Source organism: Mobula birostris, chromosome 9 (assembly GCF_030028105.1).
Source record: "Mobula birostris isolate sMobBir1 chromosome 9, sMobBir1.hap1, whole genome shotgun sequence".
NCBI lineage: Eukaryota > Metazoa > Chordata > Chondrichthyes > Myliobatiformes > Myliobatidae > Mobula > Mobula birostris.
The window spans coordinates 142,404,341-142,430,897 of NC_092378.1; the positions used below are offsets into that span (position 1 = coordinate 142,404,341).

The 26,557-nt window shown below is 42.3% G+C and overlaps 1 protein-coding gene across 1 annotated transcript in view; it reads right to left on the bottom strand.

Annotated features, from left to right (window-relative positions):
- Positions 1-26,557, bottom strand: part of thumpd1 (THUMP domain containing 1) — a 74,333-nt gene that overhangs the window by 21,541 nt on the left and 26,235 nt on the right. The window contains exon 5 of the mRNA XM_072269004.1: positions 15,221-15,356. Within this exon, the coding sequence (XP_072125105.1) occupies positions 15,221-15,356 (136 nt within the window). The remainder of the gene's footprint in view (positions 1-15,220; positions 15,357-26,557) is intronic.

Genomic DNA, 26,557 nt, shown 5'->3' on the forward strand with positions numbered 1-26,557 from the left:
CCTCTGCCAAGCGCCTTCGACCTCGCCCCGGCCGCCAAAACAAGCAAAGCCGAGGATTCGGGACCTTCTCCTCCAGAGATTCCGGACCACACAGTAGCAGCGGCAGTGAAGCGGGCATTTCAGAAGTTTCTCCAGATGTTCCTCCGTACTCGCACATCCGTCTCCATCAAATCAGAATTGTGCACGGTCCCCTACTTGACAGATAACAGACATCATTCACCGGAGTGGCCGCGCGATAATAGAATCATGAGGATAGATAGATAGGTAACATGAGGTGTAGAGTCCTTGAAGGTAAGTCCATAGGTTATAGAGTCAGTTCAGACTTGAGGTGAGTGAAGTTATCCACACTGGTTCAGGATCCTGATGGTTGAGGGGTAATAACTGTTCCTGAACCTGGTGGTATTGGGCCTGATACTCCTGTACCTCCTTCCTGATGGCAGCAGTGAGAAGAGAGAATGGCCCGAGTGGTGGGGGTCCTTGATGATGGACATAATCAGAATTAAGTTTATTATCACTGACTTGTGCCACGAAATTTGCTTGTTTTCCAGCAGCAGTACAGTGCAATACGTACAAAATATCAATATCTCCTGCAATACCAGAGGTCCCAACACACTTGACCAATGTTAGGCTACGATTAAGAATGTCTACCATTCCATGCCTAGACCACATTTCAGGAAATCTGATCACTTGATTGTTTTCCTCCTACCTGCCACAAATGGAGGCTAATGAGCAAGGCTCCGGACATAAGGACAACAAAAAGGTGGTCACAGGAGGCGGAACAGAGGCTATGGGATTGCTTCAAGTCAATGGACTGGGCCATGCCCAGTGCAGATGTCACTCCACTCTTCAAAAAGGGAGGAAGCAGAAGAAACGAAATTAAGTGGTTCGGAAGATGTTGGAGTTAATTGTTAAGGATGGGGTTTCAGAGTACTTGGAGGCACATGATAATGTAGGCCAAAGTCAGCATGGCTTCCTTAAGGGAAGATCTTGCCTGACAAATCTGTTGGAATTATTTGAGGAAATAATATGCAGGATAGACAAAGGGAAGTCAGTAGATGCTGTGTGCTTGGCTTTCCAAAAGGCCTTTGACAAGGTGCCACATATGAGACTGCTTAACAAGTTAAAAGCCCATAGTATTACAGGAAAGATACTAACACGGATAGAGCATTGGCTGAAGGCAGGAGGCAAAGATTGGGAATAAAGGGATCCTTTTCTGATAGGCTGCTGATCCACAGGGGATGGTGTTGGGACTGATTCTTTTCTATGCTGTATATCAATGATTTGGATGATGGAATTTATGCCATTTTTTGTGGACATTGAAAGAAAGGTGGATGGACAGGTCGTGTTGAGGAAACAGGGAGGCTGCACAAGGACTTAGACAGATTAGGAAAATGGGCAAAGGAATGGCAAATGTAATACTGTGTCAGGAAGTGTGTGGTCATGCACTTCTGTAGAAGGAATAAAAACATAGACTATTTTCTAAACAGGGAGAAAATTCAGAAATACAAGGTACAAAGGGATTTGGGAATCTTCGTGCAGGATTCCCTAAAGGTTCATTTGTAGGTTGAGTCGGCGTTGAAGAAAGCGAATGTAATGATGGCATTTATTCTAAGAGGATTAGAATCTAAAAGCAAGGATGTAATGCTGAGACATTATAACTCACTGGTGAGGCCTCACTTGGAGTATTGTGAGAAGTTTTGTGCCCAGGATGTGCTGCCATTGGATAGAATTTAGAGGGGTTCACAAAAATGATTCTGGGAATGAAAGTCTTACCGTATGAGGAGCGATAGATAGCTCTGGGTGTTTACTCACAGGAATTTAGTGGAATGATGGGGGATCTCATTGAAACCTATTGAATGTTGAAAGGACCAGATAGAGTGGATGTGGAGAGGATGTTTCCTGTGATGGGGGAGTCTAGAACTACAGGACACAAGCTCAGAATAGAAGGACATCTATTTAGAATGGAAATGGGGAGGAATTTCTTTAGCCAGAGGGTGATGAATCTGTGGAATTCATTGCCACAGGTGGCTGTGAAGGCCAAGTCATTGGGGGTATTTAAGGTGGAGTTTGATATGTTCTTGATTAGTGAAAGGTTATAGGGAGAAGGCAGGAGACTGGGACTGAGAGGGAAATGGATCAGCCATGATGAAATGGCGGAGCAGACTCGATGGGTTAATGGCCTAATTCTGCTCTTATGTCTTATGGTCTTATAGTCTTATGGACTCATCAGAGAGGATCTGAATGAATATACCACAGTTGTCAGGCACTTTCTAAAAACAGTCATAGATGAGTGTGTCCTTACAAAATCATTCAGAGTCTTCCATAACCAGAATACCCGAATGAACCATGAGATTTGAGGGTCAGATCAATGGTATTATGGTCTGACAATGAAGCTAAATAAAAGGGGTCTGAGTACTATCTCTGGAAAGCCATCTCACATGCGAAGTGGCAATTCTGGACCAAACTTGAATCACTGAAGGACGCTAGACAGCTATGGCTGGGTTTGAATGCTAACACCTTTTGCAACACACACACTCATGCGCCCCCCCCCCCCCACACACACACACACACACACACACACACACACACACACAAATAAAACAAATGGCACAAACTGCAGAAAAAGTGGAAAAACTAAGAATATAAAACACAAGATTGAAAGAGTCCAGGCATATGCAGTTCACCTCAGTTCTAGTTCAATCTAGCACCCTGTCATTTATTATCTGCAGGCCATCCCGGTTAAAGTCACCCGAAATAGCAAAGTGAAACCAAGTGACATACTGTTGGTGACAATACAGCTTCTTTCCCAGATGAGCTCAATGTGTTCTATGCTTACCATGACCATCAAAACATGGAGGCACCTTCATGAACTCCCAGAGCCTCCAATAACCCTATGACTTCAGTCTCTGAGGCCGACATGAGAGCATCCTTCGGTAGGGTGAGCTCACGGAAAGAATCTGGCCCAGATGGGGTACCTTGCTGAGTACTAAAGACCTGTGCTGATCAGCTGACTGGAGGTGTTCACTGGTTTCTTTAAGCCCTCACTTCAGCAGTCTGAGGTACCCACCTGCTTCAAGTAGGCTTCCGGTATACTGGTACCCAAGAAGTACGTGGTAACCTGCCTCAACGACTACCATCCAGCAGCATTTACATCCACTGTGATGAAGCACTTCGGGAGGTTGGTGATGAAACATCAATTCATGCCTGAGAAATGACTTGGCTCTGTTCCAATGTGCCTACCACCACAACAGGTTCACAGCAGATGACACTTCATCGGCTCTTCACAATTCCCTGGAACATCTGGACAGCAAAGGTGCATACATGAGATGCTCGTTATCGAGTCCAGCTTGGCATTCAATATTATCATCCCCTCAAAGCTAATCAATAAGCTTCAAGACCTAGGCTTCAATACCTCCCTGTGCAATTAGATCCTCAATCTCCTCATTCACAGACCCAGTCAGTTCAGATTGGCAACAACATCTCCACAATCTCCATCAGCACAGGTACACCACAAGGCTGGCTGCTTGGCCCTTGCTTGTACATGTATGACTGTGAGAGTAAGCACAGCTCCGATGCCATATTTAAATTTGCCGACAACACCGTTGTTGTCAGCCAAATCAAAGATGGTGGTGAATCAGCGTATCAGAAGGAGGTTGAAAGTCTGGCTGAGTGGTACCACAACAACCTCTCACTCACGGAGCTGATTATTGACTTCAGGAGGAGGAAACCAGAGGCCCAAGAGCCAGTCCTCTCTGGGGGAATCAGAGGTGGATAGGCTAAGCGACTTCAAATTCCTCGCCAATATCATTTCAGAGGATCTGTCCTGGGCCCAGCACTTGTGCCATTGCAAGTTTCGACGTTTGAAAGTACATTTATTATCAAAGTAGGTATGCAGTGTAAAACCCTGAGCTTCATCTTCTCAAAACAAAGAAAACCATGAAAACCATTCAAAGAAAAACATCAAACACCCCCCCACACACATACACACACACACGCACACAAACACACACACACACACACACACACCTCCCCCCCACACACACATACACACAAACACACACACACACACCTCCCCCCCCACACACACACACACCTCCCCCCTCCACACACACACACCTCCCCCCCACACACACATCTCACACACACACACACACCTCCCCTCCACACACACACACCTCCCCCCACACACACAAACACACACACACACACACACACACACCTCCCCCCCACACACACAAACACACACACACCTCCCCCCCACACACACACCTCCTCCCCCACACACACACACACCTCCCCCCCACACACACACACACACAACCTCCCCCCACACACACACATACACACACACACCACACACACACACACACACAAATACACACACACCTCCCCCCACACACACAAATACACACATGCACCTCACACACACACACACACACCTCCTCCACACACACAAACACACACACACCTCCCCCACACACACACAAACACACAGATGCACCTCACACACACACACACACACATGCACCTCCCCCCTCCACACACACACACACACAAATAAAACAAATGGCACAAACTGCAAAAAAAGTGGAAAAACTAAGAATATAAAACACAAAATTGAAAGAGTCCAGGCATATGCAGCTTGCCTCAGTTCTAGTTCAATCTAGCACTCTGTCATTTATTATCTGCAGGCTATCCCGGTCAAATTCACCTGAAATAGCAACAGAGAAAGGGAATGACCAGAAGCCAGAAACACATCATAATATGAAGTGCCGAGTCCAATCCACACACTTCATCGATTAAACCCTGCCCAGGATCCAGGTCTCTGGCACCATCCTCTGACAGCGTTAAGGGGAGCGAGAGAGTCCATTCGAATGCGGGGACCTTCCCTTGAGAGCAGCAAAAATGAGAGGAGGAGAGGGAGACTGCCTCACGCAGACACCTTCCTCCGGTGGCAGTGAGCAAGAGGCTGGCAGACAGCATTGAACTCCCGTTCGCCTTCCGCTCTCGCCTCGATGCCTTCAATATTCCTCGATGGTTTAGTCAGCGAGACACGGATTTGATTATGGGCTAGCTCGCCGTCTTCAGGCCTTTTGGCTCGAGGCTGCACACCTCACTGAATACCCTCAGAGACAGCAGAGCACCGGATTGCTCAAACGCCCAAAACACACAATCACAATGCAGATCACAGGCTCTAACAGTAGCAGAGCCATATTTGAAAGAAAAAGAAGAGGCAGACTGAGAAAAGTAGTTTTGTGAACCATCTGAGGGATTTTGTCCTTGGTCGCATTGTTTGCTGGCACCATCTTACAAAGAAAGCAACACCTCTACTTTCTTAGAAGTTTACGAAGATTGGGCAAGACATCTAAAACCTTGATAAACGTCCATATATGTATGATAGAGAGTATATTGACTGGATGTATTATGGCCTAGTATGGAAACACCAATATGCATGTATGGAAAAGCCAACAAAAAGCAGTGGATATAGCCTAGTCTATCACGGGTAAAGCCCTCCCCACCATTAACCACATCTATACACAACGCTGTTGCATGAAAACAGTATCCATCAACAAGGACCCCCACCATCCAGGTCATGCTCTCTTCTCATAGCTGCCATCAGGAAAGAGGTACAGGAGCCTCAGGACCCACACCACCAGGTTCAGAAACAGTTAGTACCCCTCAACCATCAGACTCTTGAACCAGAGGGAATAATTTGACTCAACTTCACTTGCTCCGTCACAGAACTCTGCCCACAACCTATAGACTCTATTTTCAAGGACTCTTCACCTCATGCTCTCGATATTTATTGCTTGCTTGCTTATTTATTTATCTATCTATCTATTCATTTATTTCTATTTTTTCTCTTTCATTTTGTATTTGCACGGTTCATTGGTTTTTGCACATTAGCTGTTTGTCTGTCCTGTTGGGTGTGGTCCTTCACTGATTCTATCGTGTTTCTTGAATTAACTGTGATAACCCACAAGAAAATGATTCTCAGGGTTGCATATGGTGACATGGATTGTCACCTTCTCGTGGTGGAGAAGTTTGTGTGGTCCTGTGATCCCGAGAGCAATGCCGTCTGGAGCTATGTTCCTGATAGGGTCACTCATGGCGGTGAGGTCGAGGGTGAGGTCCCTGACAAAGAACAATCCAACCAAGACCTCAACGGTGGAACAGGCGGGCAAAGTTACTTCAAACTCAATGGCTGTGAAGACAGATGAAGGCTGCAACAAATCCATCAGCTCCAATTGTCGTGGTTTCCATGCCATTGGAATCAGTTGGTTGATTTGCGAAGTATCGTGTGCTTCTTGGAGTGCAACATCAAGTACACACACAGGCGTCTTTGCTCTGTATGGAACGAAGACCATCATCCTTGACCTCGAGGGACAGCCACGACGATATGGTGACATATATATAGAAACCATAGAAAAAACCATAGAAACCATAGAAAAACTACAGCACAGAAACAGCCCTTTTGGCCCTTCTTGGCTGTGCCGAACCATTTTCTGCCTAGTCCCACTGACCTGCACACGGACCATATCCCTCCATATACCTCCCATCCATGTATCTGTCCAATTTATTCTTAAATGTTAAAAAAGAACCCGCATTTACCACCTCATCTGGCAGCTCATTCCATACTCCCACCACTCTCTGTGTGAAGAAGCCCCCCCTAATGTTCCCTGTAAACTTTTCCCCCCTCAACCTTAACCCATGTCCTCTGGTTATTTTCTCCCCTTGCCTCAGTGGAAAAAGCCTGCTTGCATTCACTCTATCTATACCCATCATAATTTTATATACCTCTATCAAATCTCCCCTCATTCTTCTACGATCCAGGGAATAAAGTCCTAACCCATTCAATCTTTCTCTGTAACTGAGTTTCTCAAGTCCCGGCAACATCCTTGTAAACCTTCTCTGCACTCTTTCAACCTTATTTATATCCTTCCTGTAATTTGGTGACCAAAACTGAACACAATACTCCAGATTCGGCCTCACCAATGCCTTATACAACCTCATCATAACATTCCAGATCTTATACTCAATACTTTGATTAATAAAGGCCAATGTACCAAAAGCTCTCTTTACGACCCTGTCTACCTGTGACGCCACTTGTAGATGGGGTCGTAAAGAGAGCTTATACTTCAATAATAAGCTTACTTTCAACTTTGAACTTTGAAAGGTACACTAAGTTACAGTATGAAATATAAAAAATAAAAAGTGCAAAAAGAGAGCAATATACTGGGGTCTTGAACCGTTCAAATATCTGAAGGCAGAGGAGAAGAAGCTGTCCCTAAAATCTTGGGTGTGTATCTTTAGGCTCCTGTACGTCCTCTCTGATGGTAGTAATGAGAAGGGGGCATATCCAGGATGGTGAGGGTCCACAATGATGGATGCCACCTTCTTAAGGCATCACCTTTTGAAGGTCTCCTTGATGATGGGTTGGCACGTGCCTGTGATGTGCTGGCTGAGTTTACAATCCTCTGCAGACTCTTTTGATCCAGTGCACTGGAGCCTCCAAACCAGGTGGTGAGGCAAACAGTCAGAACGCTCTCCACGGCACCTCTGCAGAAATTTGCTAGAATTCTCGATGTCATAACAAACCTCCTCAAACTCCTGATGAAGAATAGTCTGCTTTGTGATTGCATCGATATGTTGGGCCCAGCTTAGGTGTTGATGCCCAGGAGCTTTAAGTTGTTCACCCTTCTTCATTACAGAAAATGACATTGAGAGGAACAGGATAAAAATTTGATTATTTGCAAATAAACAGCTTAATGGACTCACTCTACAACTCATGCTCTCAGTATTATTCATTTACTTATCTACAGGTATCTACCTATTAATATATTATTTTGGTATTTGCACAGTTTGTGTTCTGGTTGCTTGTCACTCTTTCCTGTATAGGTTTTTCATTGATTCTATTATATTCCTTTGTCCTACCGATGAATGCCTGCAAGAAAATGAATCACAGGGTAGGATATACATACTTTGATAATGAATCTACTTTGAACTTTGAATTTTTATTTTTATTTTATTTCTAAATCGGTGCTTCAGCATGCATTTTGTACATTTTTATCCTTAATTGCTTATGGCACCATACCGCGAATCCAGGCTCCAGCCTTACTCAAAGCTCTGCAGAGGGGTCAGGAGGGTTAATATCCCATTGAGCACAGCAGTGTACAAACCTGTTACCAAGGTAACTGGGTCAAGCAGTGGGAGGTGTGGTGTCTCTCCATAGTTTAGTTAAAAGACAGTGGAACTAGCATGGGGTGGTCATAATCTTTCAAGGAACTGAGGACACAAAGTGAGAAAATAATACAATGCCTGAGTTTCATTACACGGAATAATTTAGATACTGTAGGTGGGTGCCTGCCAGGGTTTAAGATCGATTGATTCATTAAAGAACATTTCCAACGGACCTCCAAGGAAAGGAAGTGTTTGTATTGGAAAACTCAAGAGGATGTACTCTTGTTAAGAACATCAGATAAATGGAAGTTACAGGTGCTGAAAGCAGATTTAATGATTAAATTGAAAGGATATACTGGTTAAGTACTTGGTGCTTTGTAAGACTCTGGATAAAGTACAGGCAATGAAGCCAACAGCGTTCAAAGTAAACTAATCATCAAAGTACATACGTATACGTCACCATATCCTAGTTTGGGATTCATCTTCCTGTGGGCATTCTTGGTAAATACAAACAGAGGTAATGAAAAACTACTCACGAAGATGGAAAACCAATGTGCAAATACAAAAAAAGCAAGTTATAGTAATAATTAATTAATAATATTGAGAACATGAGCTGTAGCATCCTTGAAAGTGAGTCCATAGGTTGTGGAAACAGTTCAGTGTTGAGGTGAGTGAAATTATCAAGAATAGGATTGCCCTTGCAAAAGAACTGTCAAATTCCCTTGTGCTGTATCATTCAACAGTTTGTCCCAGTAAATAAGACTCCTCCTTTTTCTTTCTTGATTAACAAACACACAAACACACAAAATGCTGGAGGAACTCAGTAAGTTAAGCAGTATTTATGGAGGGGACTAAACAGTTGACATATTGGGCCAAAACACTTCATCGGGACTCTTTCTTTCCAGTCATGATGAAAGATCTCAACCTGGAATGACAACTGTCCATTCCCCTCTGTAGATGCTGCCTGACCTGCAGAGTTCTCCAGCATTTTGTGTCTTGCTCTAGATCTCCAGCATGGGTCATACTATGCTTGTATCTCCTTGAAGTAAGAAGGTGGAAAATGTTTTTGTCAAGCGCAGTAAATATTTCTTTATTTAGGGATTCAGTGTGGTCACAGGCATCTGCAGCCCAATGCGCCACACCACCCAGTTATACCCAGGTGACCAATTAACTTACTAATCTGCACGTCTCTGGAATCTGGGAGGAAACCAGAGCACCCAGAGGAAACCCACATGGTCACAGGGAATGCATACAATCTTCTTACAGATAGTGGTGGAACTGAACCTACTGGTACTGTAATAGCACTACAATAATCACCACCCTACCTTATTCTTATTCAAAGTTTAAAGCACATTCATTATCAAAGTATGCATGCAGTATACAATCCTGAGATTCACCTTCCCACGGACAGCGCGGAACAAAGAAACACCATGGAACCCCTTCAAAGAAAACATCAAACTTCCAATGCACTAAAAGAAAAACAAATCGCGCAAATGACAAAAAGTAAGAGATTAACACACAGGATATTAAACATCAAACTGCAGAATCCTTGAAACAGTCTAGGAAGTGGTATTTTCTTAGAAAAATATTCTTAAAATTCACCTTAAAATCTCCTTTTTCACTAAATTTGGATCCAAGTTTCAAGGTTCAACGTTCAAGGTACATTATTATTGAAGTATACATATATGCTTTTCCACTTTAAAAACGCTCCTAAACAAGTTTCCTGTTCTTGACAGACGCGATGGACAACCACTACAGTGCAAGACATAAAAAGTACTATACATTACAAAAAATAAATGCAAAAGAGGAATTGTAAGGCAGTGTTCATCCGTTCGTGCGCTGTTCAGAAATCTGAAGGGAAAGAGGAAGAAGCCGTTCCTAATTCATAGACAAATGAAATGAAATGCAAGAAAAATAAAAGACAAGTAAAGCGCAAGGACCATGTCAAGGTAGATTGGGAGATCCTGAGTTTAAGAGTTCATTTTTTTTAACGTATGAGAGGTGTGTTCATGAGTCTGGTAATTATGGGTTAGAAGCTCTCTTTGAGTCTGGTAGTTTGCATAATGACTATCCAGTATTTTTTTAAAAAATCAAGATGTAAATTTCACTTGACCTCAGGTCCCTGGATTGTTAGTCCAGGTTTCTAGGTTACTAGTTCTGTAACTTACCCACTACATTAACGGTCTATCTTGCTGATAGGTGAAACCCCAACTCAAAACGTGCAGGTCCCGTCATCTCATATTCTCCATATTTATTGCTTATTTATTATTATTATTATTATTATTGTTTCTTTTTTTGTGTTTTCACAGTTTGTTGTCTATTGCACATAGGTTTTTGTCCATCTTGTTGGGTGCAATCTTTCATTGATTCTATTGTGTTTCTTTGTATGTTCTTGCCCGCAAGAAAATGAATCTCAGGGCTGATTACAGTACCATATGTGTACTTTGAATGCCATCTCATGGACAGGAAGAGACGTTGTGGTTTCACTGGAGGGGTGGTGGGAGGTGGTGCAGAACAAAGCACACTCATATAAAGAATGACAAAAACTTGGTCGATTGACAAAGACACATCTCCAAATCCCTGCTAGCTGTTAAAGCTGTCAAGGGATTGGAACTTTCCTAGCATTTAGAAACCTTAGGTTCTTGGTTGGTAAGGGTGTCAAAGGTTATGGGGAGAAAGCAGGAGAATTGAGTTGGGAGGGATAATAAATTAGATTATGAGAACACTCAGTCCTCTTTTATTGTCATTTAGAAATGCATACATGCATTAAGAAATGATACAACGTTTCTCCAGAGTGATATCACAGAAAACAAGACAGACCAAAGACTAACACTGACAAAACCACATAATTATAATATATAGTTACGGCAGTGCAAAGTAATACCACAGTTTGATAGAGAACAGATCATAGGCACAGTAAAAAAAGTTCTCAAAGTCTCGAGTCAATCGACTCCTGACTCTCCGATAGTAGGCGGCAAAAGGGAGAAACTCCCTGCCATAAACCTCCAGGTATCGTCAACTTGCAGATACCTTGGAAGCAGCCGACCCCAGCCGACCCTAAGTCCATCCGTCCGAAAACTCCAAGCTTCCGAGCAGCCTCTCCGATACAGCCTCCCGAGCGCCATCCTCTGCTGAGCGTCTTCGACCTCGCCCCAGCCGTTGAAACACTCGAAGCCGAGGATTTCGAGGCCTTCAGCTCCGGGGATTCCGGTTACCACACAGTAACAGCGGCAGTGAAGCGGACATTTCAGAAGTTTTCCAGATGTTCTGCTGTGCTCTCATGTCTGTCTCCATCGAATCAGGATTGTGCACAATCCCCTACTTGACAGATAACAGACATCACCACCAAAGTGGCCGCACGCCATGATCAAATGGCATAGCAGGCTCAATGGGCTGTATAGCCAAATTCTGCTCCATGTCTTATGACCTTACATTAAAATTTTAAACAATTGCCAGCACTTACGCATTTAATTAATTCAGATAAAGTAAATCAGTATTTATCACTTTTCCTAAGAAAGCTGGAGCAATAGAATGTGAATTACAGAGGACCATAAGTTTAATGAGTCATACCACCAAGATACTTCTAAGAATTTTGATGACAAGAGCTAAATGTAAGATACAAGCTGGAATAGGTAAAGAACAATGTGGTTTTGTGAAAGACAAAGGTACAAGAAAGGTGATATTAATGTAAAGGATACTATCAGAATGCACTATTCAAGTGCAAAAAGATTTGTTTGTTTTATCGACTACACAAAAGCATTTGATAAAGTGAAGCACAATGTTACTTTAAATATTACAGGAAACTCCAGATCTAGATTCGAAAGACCTCCGCCTAATCAGAAATCTGTACTGGGAACAAACTGCCGCTGTAAGAATAGATGGAGAAGTGAGTCAGTTTACGAAAATCAAGAGAGGCGTTAGACAAGGGTGTGTTTTCTCCCCTGATTTATTTAATGCGTACAGTGAAACAATATTACAAAAAATAACAGACATCTTGGGAATCAAAGTTGGCAGTGAAAACATCAATAATTTCAGATATGCGGATGACACTGTGTTAGTTGCAAGTATGGAGGAAGAACTACAAAACTTAATTGATATAGCTGTTGAAGGAAGTGCAAAACTGGGTCTATCTATCAATTGCAAAAAGACAGAATGTATGGTGATATCCAAAAAGAAGGAGAATCCTATTTGCAGGCTGAAAATAAATGGGGAAGACATAAAACAAGTACAGAACTTTTGCTACTTAGGAAGCTGGGTGACATTGAATTGAATTGAATGATCTTTATTGTCATTATACATGGGTGCAATGAAACTCTGTTTGGTTTCCTCTCAGGCAATTAAATAAAGCGGTAGATAAAAACAAGACAGTAATAGAAAATCAGTATTAAATAGCTAAGTAGCAGAAAATAAGTTGCAGCAGCACCAGGATATCACAGTGATGCACAAAGTGCCGTTAGTGCAAGTATTTGAGTCCCTGTGTGTGCATGTGTGTGCTCACAGTTTCAATCGTTGTTCTGTTGGAGTGGTGTGATGGAGGCCACAAGCTCTGGGATAGAAGCTGTTCCTCCATCAGATGGCAGGTGAGACATGGACATCAAAAGAAGAATAGGGATGGCAAAAGGCACCTTCACGAGAATGAGGAGTATACTGACCAACACTAAACTAGGCATGACAGTTATATGGCTCAGAATGTAGGACAATATCTAGTAACATGAGGAAATGAATTGAAGCAGCAGAGATGTGGATTTTGAGGAGGATGCAAAGAATACCGTGGACGAAATGAATATCTAATGAGGATGTCATGAACAGAGCAAGCACAAGAAGAGAAATAATGTATCAGGTCATGAAAAGGCAACGTAACTTCATTGGACATGTGATTAGGAAAGAGGAGTTAGAATGCACAGTAATTATGGGAAAGATTGAAGGGAAGAAAGCAAGAGGAAGGCAAAGAGAAATGATGATGGAGACAGCAGCCAGAGAACTTCAAATGAATACCAATGAATTGATCCACTTGACCCTAAACAGGAGTGTGTGGGCCATGGCAGTCAAAACTCAATCTGGGCATAGCATCTGATGATGATGATGAAAATAAATCATTTTATATTTACTTTGTATCTAACCCTTCTCCATTCATCCATGCCTGTCCATTCAAATGTATGGGTTCACTATTTCTATCCCTGTCCTTCCCTGTGCAGGATCATTGGGCAGGTCCCCAGTAGTCTTTGCAGCAGTTTCGTTCTCCATGACTGGACTCCAACAACTGAGTGGAGCGAGTACGTCACCAGCAGGGTTCCACCAACACACGTGATCTTGGGCACAGGAGACCCTAACTTGTTAACATACCATGGTAGACCATTGGTGACTACTGGTTTACATCAACATCTCACCAACACAATATTCAAATGTACTGCCCCAACAGCATTCATCACAAGTACCCAGAAGGCACTACATAAAGTCATAGAATCATAGAGCACTACAGCTACAGCTCCTCCTAAGCTGTGTGGGCATATGGCCGCGCAGTAACTGAAATGCTCCCACGCACCTAGCCTTTGTTATTACAAAGCTGGAATTTTCTTCTTGTACAGTATAATGTTAATATCATTTTGAAGTCTATGTTAATATAATTGTGAAATACCCTGTAATTAGTTATGTGTTAATGAATATATTCCATAAATTTTCTAAATAATAAACATACCACAACCATTACTTTGAAAGATTTCAGAGCTTCAACATATTTATATCGTCATTATTTCAAATTACAACACTTTTACAAATTGTAACAATAAACTCAGAATGGAAGTCAATAGATCATTGCAATAAACTGCCAGCCTGCTGAATGCCAATGCATATTACAAAAAAATACATTTAACATGCTGCGCGGCTCTCAGTCCATGTAAAAATTTCCTGCTCAGAGCAATGGTTGGTCTGTACAACTATAAAACGAAATAAGAGAAAACATTAACACCAGCATAGAAACAGGCCCTTCAGCCCATCTTCATTAACGTGTTTAGGACCTTTCAGCAAAGGGCCTTGAGTAGTTAAACTCTTACATTTTAAAGAAATCATTGCAGGTTATTTAGTAAAACTAGGTAGTATGGCCACTGACAGCTGCTCTTAACACACACAGTTTCTCCTACACACAGCCATTTCCCATGTCAAAAGATTGCTCCACTGTGAAGTTCATAAGGCCGTAAGATATAAGAGCAAAGATAAGGCAATCGGCCTGTCAAGTCTGCTCTGCCATTCAAATAGCTATTCCTTAATCACCATTCTCCCGCCTTCTTCCATATAACTCTCAACCACACTGTTCTCTCTAAACTGTACGGGTGCACGGTCACTCTGTAACTGAAATGCTCCCGTGCACCTGGCCTTTATTGCCGTACAGCTAGAACTTTCTTTCATATAAACATTTAAGGTGCCGCACAGTTTTCAGGCCATATAAAAATTTCTAGCTTAGACAATGGTTGTTTGGTACATGCAGCTGTAAAAAAAATAGAGGGAGTGTTGCTTAGTCCCCTTACCAATCAATAACATATCGATCTCTGTCATACACCCAATGACTTGGCCTCCATGGCCCTCAGTGGCAACAAGTTCCACAGATTCACCACCCTCTAGCTGAAGAAATTCCCCCTCCATTTAGTTTCAAAGGGACATGCTTTATCCTGAGGCTGTGCCCTCAGATCCAGGACTCTCCTCCAAGTTAAGTTCCCAGCAGGCTCCAAGGACTCCCATACCATCACCACCCCTGGATAACATCCATTCTCAATATTATTTATTTATTTATCTATTTATTTTTGTGTTTACACATTGATTGTTGTTAGTCTTTGTGTAGTTTTTCATTGATTCTATTTTTTTGTTTTACTGTGAATGACTGCAAGAAGATGAATCAGAGTAATAATATATGGTGACATATACAAATCACACTGTAGTATATGGTAACACATATACACATTGATAATAAGTTTACTTTGAACTTTGAACTTTTTCAGTGCCTGCACCTCCCAGGCACATTTATACTGAGGTCCTGGTTCTTACTCACGCCTGAACTTCCTCAAGCAGACCACCGTCCAAATCCCATCTTGTGGATCCCAGATAAAGAGCCAGCATTAGTCCTAGTAAACACGAGGAATTCTGCAGATGCTGGAAATTCAAGCAAGTCCTTGTAGATGTTTCCCCTATAAATAATAGACAAACAAAAGCACCTGTTGTTAGTTTAACAGTATTTATACAATCTCTGTGTTATGGGGATATTGCATTCCCAGAAAATCGTCAGATGTGCAATTTTCTGTAGTACAAATCCACATCATCTCGGAATCAGAATGTAAAGAGTCCTTTGGGCTTGTACAGGTTACCAGAGAGTATTGGCCTCCAAGGTTTTTAGAGCACCTGAATTTTTTAATTGCTGTTCAATGACAGTTGTTAAATGAGGGTTCCTTCTGCTTTTATTGAGTGCCTTGCTCTTTATAATGCGGTCTCCTGGTGTTTTCTGTTTCAGCTTGTTAAATTTATTTTGATAGGCTAGGGATTCTGTGTTACTTGTATTATCTAAGCAGACGCCTGATTAGCGCTAATCGCACGATCATAGCTTTGAGAATGTTATTCTCATGGTGTCACTCGGCCGAGCCACCGATTTTCTTTAGGAAGTATTATGAATAAACTCTCATCACCATCTGTACATCGGAGTCTGTCTTTCCTTCGCACTTGGGTTCCGATATTGCCGGCGCACTTCATAACACTGAATCAGAATCAGATTTATTGTCACTGACATACTTCATGAAATTTATTCATCTGCGGTAGCAGTGCCTTGCAATGCATTAAAAAATCATCATAAATTACATTAAGAAAAATAGAATAAATAAAGATGTCGAACAAATGTAGAACAGAGGCGGGAGGAGAAGATGGCGATGCGTCTGCGTGTGCGCAGCCCTCTGGTGCAAAATGATATCATATCTGTTAAATAGGGGCCGTGGACAATTCTGATTTGATGGAGAATGTACATGAAAGCACAGAAGAACATCTGGAGAAATTTCTGAAACACTCATTTGCTGCTGTTGTTACTGCATGGTCGGGAATCTTTTGGAAGGAAGACCTCAAAATCCCCGGCCTTGCCTGCTTTTGGCGACCGAGAAGGAGGTTGAATCGTTCGGACAGAGATGGCACTCAGTACTTGGTGTTGGAGAGCTGATCAGAGCTCGAAGTTTTCAGATGACTCAGAGTCAGACTGTGGTCAGGCATGGCAGGGAGAGTTTTTCTTCCTTCTCCCGTCTGTGTGAGATGTGGGACATTTGAGAGACTTTGAACTCATGGACTTCTTCATCAAGTTATGGTATTGTTGCACTGTTGTAACTATATGTTATAATTATGTGGTTTTGTCAGTTTTTTCAGTCTTGGTCTGTCCTGTGCTTTGTGATATCACACCGGAGGAAATATTGTATCATTTCTTAATGCATGCATTACTAAACGACAATAAAAGAGGACTGCGTGTCTTCATAATCTAAAAAATAGAGACTAAAAGTCAGTAATGTCAATGAGTTCATTGTCCATTCAGAAATCTGATGGTGGAAGGGAAGAAGCTGTTCCTAAAATGTTGCATCTGTGTCTTTAGGCTCCTGTACTTCCTTCCTGATGAGAAAAGGCCATGACCCCGATAGTGGGGTCCTTAATAATGGATGCCACCTTCTTGAGACATCGCTTGATGAAGACGTCCTTGACGGTGGGGAGACAAACATAAACAGCAAGAAATGCAAGCTAAACATAACATCAAAAATTGGCACACATTTGCTAAGAGTTAATTTTTAGATCGTATTTTTCGATAGTGATTTGGTGATTTTTTTGGGTTGAAAGCCTTGCATCAGAACATGAAGCTGTGAAGCATTAACAGTTCATTTTCACCCACGGATGCTGTTCGTCCTCCTGAGTTCCACCATCTGATTGCTTTTTTCCTTCAGATTCTGCAGTCTCATGTCTGTCTCTCTTAGATCTTAAAAACTGTATTTAAGAGTATCAAAAATTAAATTTTATTCACATTTTTTCATAATGTATACCTCACCAAGTAAGTTAAATCAAAGCAAATTTCAGAATAAAAATTGAGATCTTAATTAACTGCTGCATAAAATCCTCCATAATTGTATTCTGAAAATATTAGACGCAAGCTTCAAAATGGTTCAAGCACTTTAATTACAGTTTAGGGAAGATCTGCTTTCAGGCATTTCAACCTCTGAGCCAGCCATGTCTTGTGGACAATTCTACCTGACTTCAAAGAGTACAAGGGCATCTGAGAAGCGATGCTTTCAAAGTCTTTCACTGTGCTGTTGGCAGTGCTTTTGAGATGAGAAAGAGATGTCAAAGGATACCATTTAATCTTATTTGCATGATGTCACGCCAAAAATATTTGGCTGCAACACATTCGGGCTAGGTGTGAGTTTGATGTGATAAAATGGAGACAGCCAGCAGCCAGCAGATAACTCAATGGTCTTCAGGGGCATTTCACATCCAGTAACTAGTTAGCATGCAAAGCATGATGCCAACTTACGTGGATGTTGTTTTTAGTTTTTATGATTGCAAACTGCAAAACCCTGATAAGTGCACCCTCTAAATTAGTTTCTCTCTATTTATTATTCAAGAAAGATCATCTTTCCATTCATTCTACCATCGTACAATCCCCAGAAGTGTGATTCTGATTACACTGGACAACAAAGATTTTGCTTCCTGAATACCTTTGGGTATATCTTATGGATTTTGGCTGCTGATCATGAAAATCACCTTGAAATTTCTCTGTCACACACCATTTTTGAAATCATCCATTATTGTTATTTCAATTCATAATTCAAATCAGAATTACTGATGCCAAGATTAAGGAAAGTATTTTTGTTGGTCCACAAATCAAACAGGCCATTCAAAGAACTTCTAGTGGGACTGGAGAAAATCTCATAGAAGGCATTCAAAGATGTTGGAAATTTTCTTGGCAACTACAGAGCTTCAAATTACATGCAGCTGGTTGACAACGTGCTTCATGCATACAGAACCACGAAGTGCAACATGTCACTAAAGATTCATTATTCTACATTCCTAGTTAAATTCTTTCCTGCAAATCTTGGCACTGTCAGCGACGAGCATGGCGAAAGATTTCACCAGAACATTACGATCATGGAGAAACAGTATCAGGGCAACTGGAACCCATCAATGGGGGTGGATTATTGTTAGACCCAATCAAGAAGCCTCAGACACTGAATACAAACAAAAATCACCCACAAAATGCTTCAGCTTAGTTGAACAATTACAAAGCATCAGCACTGTTATGCTATTAAATGATTTATATTCAATAAAAGTTAATTTCTTGTCTCTCTAAATTCCTTTCTGGTACAAGTAGTCTGAAATTATATTTGTGTTCAGCTTCAAGCGGTCTATCATATAAAAAAATAATTCCGAGGAAGCAACACTATTGGAAAGATTTGTTGCCCAGTTCTATGGCTTAGGCAGCTCCAACGGCTATCAACATGTTTGAAACAAGTCTCCGAATCAGGTTTATTATTTCTAATATATACCTTGAAATATGTTGTTTTGCAATAGCAGTGCAGTGAAATACCTAAAAAAAATTACTTTAAATTACAGTAAGAATATATAAAAATAGATAGTGCAGAAAAGAAAACAAATTAGTGAGCTAGTGTTCATGGTTCATGGACCATTCAAAAATATGATGGCAGAGGCGAAGGAGCTGTTCTTAAAACATTGAGTGTGGGTTTTCAGGCTTCTGTACCTCCTTCCTGGCAGTAATAGTGAGAAGAGGGTCTATCCTGGATGGTGAGGGTCCTTCAAGATGGACGCCACCTATCTGAGGACCACATTTTGAAGATGTTCTGGATGGTGGGGAGGCTAGTGCCCATGCTAGAGATAAATGAGTCTGCAACCCTCTGTAGCTTTTTCCCACCCTGTGCTGTTGTGCCTCCATACCAGACAGTGATGCAACTAGTTAGAATTCTCTCCACTATAGATCTGTAGAAATTTGCAAGAGTCTTGGTGACACAGCAAATCTCCTCCAACTCTTAATGAAGTTTAGCCACTGGCACTCCTTCTTCGCAATTGCATCAACACATTGGGCCAAGGCTAGATCCTCTGGGATGCTGACACACAGGAACTTGAAACTACTCACCCTTTTCACATTCACCGGTCCTCTCAATGATGAGCCATGTCCTCGTTCTCCCAGCTTCCCCTTTTTGAAGCCCACAATTAATTTCTTGGTCTTATTGACTGCAAGGATCAGCTGTGGGATCTACCCAGTCTCTGCACAGTCACATAGGTACACACACACTCAACAACACGCTCTAGCACATAACATTTAAACATTCACCTATTCACACACTCAGATATTCATGCACGCACACGCTAAAAATATTTAGACAGCATCTTGGCTCACAATAGTCACACACACACACACACACACACACACACAAACACACATACACACACACACACACACACACACACACACACACACACACACACACACACACTATGCTTAAGCAATTCTTCAAAGTTCTGTAAGGTTGATGATGTTGTGAATAGTGTAGAAGGTTGGCACAGGTTACAATGGGACATTGATAGGACGCAGAGCTGGGCTGAGAAGTGGCAGGTGAAGTTCAATCTGGAAAATTGTGAAGTGAAGTGATTCACTTTAGAAAGTTGAACTTGGTGGCCGAGTACAGAGTTAATGGCAGGATTCTTGGCAGTCTGGAGGAACAGAGGATGCTTAGGACCCAAATCCATATATCCCTCAAAGTTGCCCACAAGTTGATAGGGTTGATAAAAGGCACATGGTGTGTTGGCCTTCATTAATCAAGGGACTGAGTTCAAAAGCCAAGAGGTAATGTTGCAGCTCTATAGATCTCTGGTTAGACCACACTTGGAGCATTGTGTTCAGTTCTAGTCACCTCATTATACAAAGTATGTGGAAGCTTTAGAGAGGGTGCAGAGAAGATTTACCAGGATACTCAGAATCAGATTTATTATCACTGGCATGTGTCGTGAAATTTGTTAACTTAGCAGCAGCAGTTCAATGCAATACATGATATAGATAAGAAAAAGAAAATGATAATAATAATGAATAAGTAAATCAATTTACAGTATACATATATTGAATAGATTAAAATCATGCAAAAAACCAGAAATTATATATATTGAAAAAGTGAGGTAGTGTCCTAGGGTTCAATGTCCATTTAGAAATCGGATGGCAGAGGGGAAGAAGCTGTTCCTGAATTGCTGAGTGTGTGCCTTCAGGCTTCTGTACCTCCTACCTGATGGTAACAGTGAGAAACAGGCATGCCCTGGGTGCTGGAGGTCCTTAATAATGGATGCTGCCTTTCAGAGATGGATACTGTCTGGATTAGAGAGCATGTCTTACGACAATAGGTTTAGCAATTAGGGGCTTTCCTTTTGGAGCGAAGGAGGATGAGGTGACTTGATAGAAGAGCAGAGGATAATGAGAGGCATTGATAGAGTGGGCAGCCAACAACTTTTTCACAGTGCAGAAATAGCAGATATGAGAGGGTACAACAGTAAGGTGAGCGGAGGAAAGTGCAGGTGTCAGAGGTATTACACAAAGAATGGGGGGGTACGTGGTATGCTCTACTTCCAGAGTGTGGTGGTCGAAACAGATACTTTGAAGATATTTAAGAAACTCAGAGAGGACATGGCTGAAAGAAAAACGGGAAAGGAAACGTGGGAGGGAAGGCTTCGATTGATCTTGGAGTAAGTTTAAAGGTCTGCACAAAATGATGGGCAGAAGGGCCTGCATTGTTCTAATTTCTGGGTTCAAAGCTGGCCCAGCTGTTTTTGCGCATCTTCACCTAAACCAAGCCGGGCTTCCGACAAAAATGACCACAGCAGGTCTGGGCAAATTATTGCAATCCCCGTGTCCTGTTTCTGAATCCCTATGGACGCTCTTATCTTTGTATGTATGTTTCCAAAATAAAATCCCGCTGTATTTTGATGTTCACGGGTTAGTTCCATCAGGGGAAGGCTTCAGGGACAGAATAAGGCGGGTGGGGACGGAGTTTTAAAAATCGATGCATGGGGGGTGGGGTTGGAAGTACAGCACATACTTTTGTTAGGCTGCTTCTCGCATCCATGCCCTCAAGACATTTTTTTTCATCTTTTTTTCCCAAGTGTCCGGAGAAATTATTGTTTCCACCAGAAGAAACGCCCGCCTATCTCTCGCCTCTTCTCTCGGCTGACGCATCGAGTGTTCCACGGGTTAGGTTACACACTGTTTGGCAATACTACTGACGGAGTGGCAAGCAAAAACGCAGAGGCAGCTTCAGACTGAAGTGCCTGCCACCCTCGCTAGGATACAATGCAGAGGCAAAGGCTGCCTTTGTACGGTTTCTGGCACAGGAAAACCCCCCCACTCGTCTGTTCCCAATAAATCTCTTCAGCTGGACATCAGCCAGTCTCAGCGAACTCTGCGTGCGCTGGCGGATCTTGAACTGAACCTGTCACGAAATATTTAACTATAGTAGTTTTTTAAAAAAACACCAGTAATAAAATGGTGATTGATGGGAACAGATTGTTTTGGATCTTAAAACTATAGATGCTTGGACAGGAGCCAGGAAATCGTGCTTTGTTTTCCACTGTAGCTGTATAAAAAAAACCAGTAGGCTCCTGTTTTGGTTCCCAGATATTCCCAGATGCGATCACTCGAATCGAGTATGATGTTCTCTTAAGGAGTTATTCCCTTCATGGAGAATGCCTGTGTGTAATTGTTTACCTTGCGGAGGCTGATACATGGACAGCCGCCGCACAGTCCTGATGGATCGGGATCGGGGTCCAGTGGCATGGAACACAAGACGAGCGGGGACCCCCTCACTGTCTGCTGCATCCTTCCGCCGCTTTCACTGCCGCTGTGATGTACCATCATCTCCTGCCAACGCCCTCGCTAGGTCTTGGTCGGATCGCTCTTAGTCTCGAACCTCCCGCCTTCATCTTACCGCCATGGGTGACCTAAGCTCCAGACGGCACCGCTCTCGGGACCTCAGGAACTCACAAGCCTCTCCAGGGAGAAGTTCCCAAATACTCTATCAATCACACCTAACTGTTAGCCACCGTCCCGAGGGAGCAGTAGGCGGTAGGGTGTCCGATACTTTTTATCTTAGAAATAAACACGATAATAAGCTTTTTGAGCCTGTGCCACCCAATTACACCTACGTGACCAATTAACTCGTTAGCCCTTACGCCTTCGGAATGGCGGAGGACCCGGAGGAAACCCATGCGGTCACGAACAGAACGTACGAACTTCTTAGAAAAAGCGGCAGAACGTACAAACTTCTTACGGCCTCAATAATAACATGAGGCATTTTAACAATGTTAAGCATTCAAAGCCATACCAACATTCTCATCCACAACTACTGTCAACAAATCCTGCAGTGACCCCAGTTCCAGACACACATCCAAAGTTCTCTCAGGTGTTCTGTCACAATCCGCTGGCTTCTGCGTCCCGATTAACATCGAGTCCTATCATCATGCATGTAGCGGCTTCTTTCAAATAGTACTCCCATTTCTGCTGCCCTTCACTGGTTTTCCTACCTGCAAGATATATTTTGTTCTTTTACTAACAAACTTGGAAGAGTACAATAGTTCAGTAGTTTTCACAACACCTAAAGTCCTCTAGCTCCCCAATATACCATCTCTGCTCCCCCACTCTCTTCATCTGTCCATCCCCTACCCTTTCTACCCACTCCTTCCCCTCCTTCCTCCATTTGTCCAAGCTTCAATGTAGTTTCCGATCAGATCCCATCATCTTCAGCTCTTTGTCATATCCACCTTATCACTTCCTAGCTTATCACATCATTGCCACTCTCCTCTCTCTCCACTGCTTTTCACCCGCTTCACCTGAATCCACCTATCACCTGTTCATTCTCCTGCCTTCCCCCTGTAATCTTTGACACTCTTACTAATCAAGAACCTATTACCCTTTGCTTTAAATATACCCAAAAACTTGACCTCCACACCCATCTGTGGCAATAAGTTCCACAGATTCATCATTTTCTGGCCAAATAAATTGCTCCTCATCTTTGTTCTAAAGGGATGGCCTTCTATTCCGAAGCTGTGGCCTCTTATCCTGGACTCCTCCACGATAGGAAACATCCTCTCAACATCCATTCTGTATAGGCCTTCCAATATTTGGTAGGTTTCAACGAGACATCACCCCCTCCCCATTCTTCTAACTTAAAGCAAGTACAGCATCGAATGCTCCTCATACATTAACCCTTTCATTCTCAGGATCATTCTTGTAAATCTCCTCTGGACCGTCTTCAATCCTTTCTTATCTATATGGGACCCTTCCTGCCACTGTCTGTGAGGGGTTTGTACGTTCTCCCCATGACCACGTGAGTTTCCTCCGGGTGCTCTGGTTTCCTCCTACATCCCTAAGACATATGGATTAGTAAGTTAATTGGTCACATGGGGTAACTGGGCAGCACTGGCTTGTTGGGCTGAACTGAGCTATTACCACGGTGTTTGTCTAAAAAAAAATGAAATAGATAAAAAACTTAACTGCTCACAATACTCCAAATGCAGTCCGACTAACACTTTATAAAGCCTCAGCACTGCATCCTTGCTTTTATATTCTAGTCCTCAGGTAATGAATACTAACATTGCACTTGCTGGGTCCTCAGCTCTCAGTTTCAGGTCTGAGTAGTATTCATTATCATCATCATCATGTGCTGTGTCATACGACATGGGTGATCATGGTCTTTGACCATGATTGTTCTTGGCAATCTTTTCCACAGAAGGAGCTTGCCATTGCTTTCTTCTGGGCAGTGTCTTTGCAAGACGGGTGACCCCAGCCATTATCAATACATTTCAAAGGTTGTCTGCCTGGCGTCAGAGGGTGCTTATCCAGAACTTGTGATATGCACCAGCTGCTCGTACGATCATCCACCACCTGCTCCCATGGCTTCACATGACCCTGATCAGGGGGCTAAGCAGGTGCTACACCTCGCTCAAGGGTGACCTGCGGGCTAGCAGAGGGAAGGAGTTATAAACGTATGCCATCATGGACATTGTCTCCCATCCACTACATAATGTACTGGTTGGGCACAGGAGTACATTCAGCCAGAGACTCATTCTACTGAGATGCAACACAGAGCGTCATAGGAAGTCATTCCTGCCTGTGGCCATCAAACTTTACAACTCCTCCCTTGGAGGGTCAGACACCCTGAGCCAATAGGCTGGTCCTGGACTTTTTTCCTGTCATAATTTACATATTACTATTTAACTATTTATGGTTTTATTGCTATTTATTATTTATGGTGCAACTGTAACGAAAACCAATTTCCCCCGGGATCAATAAAGTATGACTATGACTATCTCTTGCCCTCCACCCAACTTCAAATCGTATTACCTTCAACTTCAACTGCAAGGATCTCATTTCAGGCTCTTCAATGGTTTGTGCTTTGTTGCTTCTCATTATAGTCCTTGTTGAATTATAGGGGTGGCATAGTAACGTGGCAGTTAACAATAATGCTTTATAGCGCAAGCCTTAAGATTGGATACAATTCCCATGCTGTCTGTAAGGAGTTTGTACATTCTCCACTGACCACACAGATTCCCACCATGTGCTCCGGTTTCCTCCCACATTCCAAAGGCATACAGTTGGGGTTAGTGAGTAGTGGCAGAAGCAACACCAGCAGCACAATGACACAAAATGATGCATTTCACTATATGGTTCAACGTAGATGTGCCAAAATTAAGCTATTTTTAAAAAAAATTTAAATCTTTACAGTCCCTTGGTGCTCTCCTGCACCTCATCTTAGCTCCATGCAGAGATTTTGCCTGCAATCTGTTTTCTCCCATTCCAACTTCTTTCTATTGTTATAATCTCATTCCAGCCTAGTATCCCTGATGACATTGGCTCAGGTAAACTCTGCAAACTGTTTCATGTCTTTTTCCACCGGCGAGCACAAGTAGCTTGTCTTCTGCTCTACAGTTGTTAGGTACGTCCTAAACCTATAACGTTAGCCAGTCATAAAGCATCATATGAAAATTATAAAGAGAACATCTTGCACTTAGCTCAGCTTTAGATCGTCAAACATGCTGGACGGATGGCGAAGTAGTTTTGAAATAATGACACCTCCACATGGCCGACGGAACAACAATTTATCAAAGTTCAAAGGACAACGTAAATTTATTATCTAAGTATATATATGTCACTACATACTACAGACAACAATGTACAAATACTAAAAGAACAAAGAGAAACAAAATAACAAAAATAAACAAATAAGCAATAAATATCGAGAACATGAAATGAATAAAGAGTCCTTGAAAGTGAATCCATTGGTGTGGGAACAGTTTAGTGTTGGGGTGAGTGATGTTGAGTGAAGTTATCCCCTTTGGTTCAAGAGCCTGCTTTCTAACTGGCTGCATCACCACCTGGTATTGGGGTGGTGGTGGGGGGCTGCTACTGCACAGGATCAAAATAAGCCGCAGAGAGTTGTAAAATTAGTCAGCTCCATCATGGGCACGAGCCTCCATTGTATCCAGGATATCCTCAAGGAGCAGTGCCTCAGAAAGCTAGCATCCATCATTAAGGACCCCTACCACCCAGGACATGCCCTCTTCTCATTGCTACCAACAGTAAGGAGGTACACAAGCCTGAAGGCACACACTCAGTGATTCAAGAACAGCTTCTTCCCCTCTGCCATCCAATTTTTGAATGGACATTGAACCTATGAACATCACCTCAGTTCTTTTTTATTTCCTTTTTTTGCACTACTTACTTAATTTAACTATTTTTATATATATACTTACAGCAATTCACAGCTTTTTCTCTCTATCATTATCATGCATTGTATTGTACTGCTGCAACAAATTTCACAAAATACATCAGTGATATTAAACCTGATTCTAATAACTGTTCCGGAACCTGGTGGTGTGAGTCCTGAGGCTCCTATATCGTTTTCACACCAATTAAACAATCTAATACCCTTGAGGACAGGAATTATATCTTGGTAACATCATCTTTAAATTTCAAAGCAGTACAGATTCTTGTTATAACTTGATTGCCACTTTCACATTCTATAGAACTTCTAGGACACGCATTGCACATCAGATGAGCACAATAGCCATACATCATTCAGGTCTGATTTCGAGCCTTCCTTATTTCACACAGCAGCTTGAAATCAGTGAGATCTTACTGATGGGTCAAACACTGGAACTTTATTTTGGAGGGTGCTTTTATTCCATGCTTTGACTCCAAGCTGTTCTTTACCCACAATGAAGGAAACAGCCAGGTTATGCATAGTAAGTTCCCACGAAGTGATCATGGATAGAAAAACCAATGCCCATCTGAAATGAATTCTTGCATTTTTAGAAACAAAGA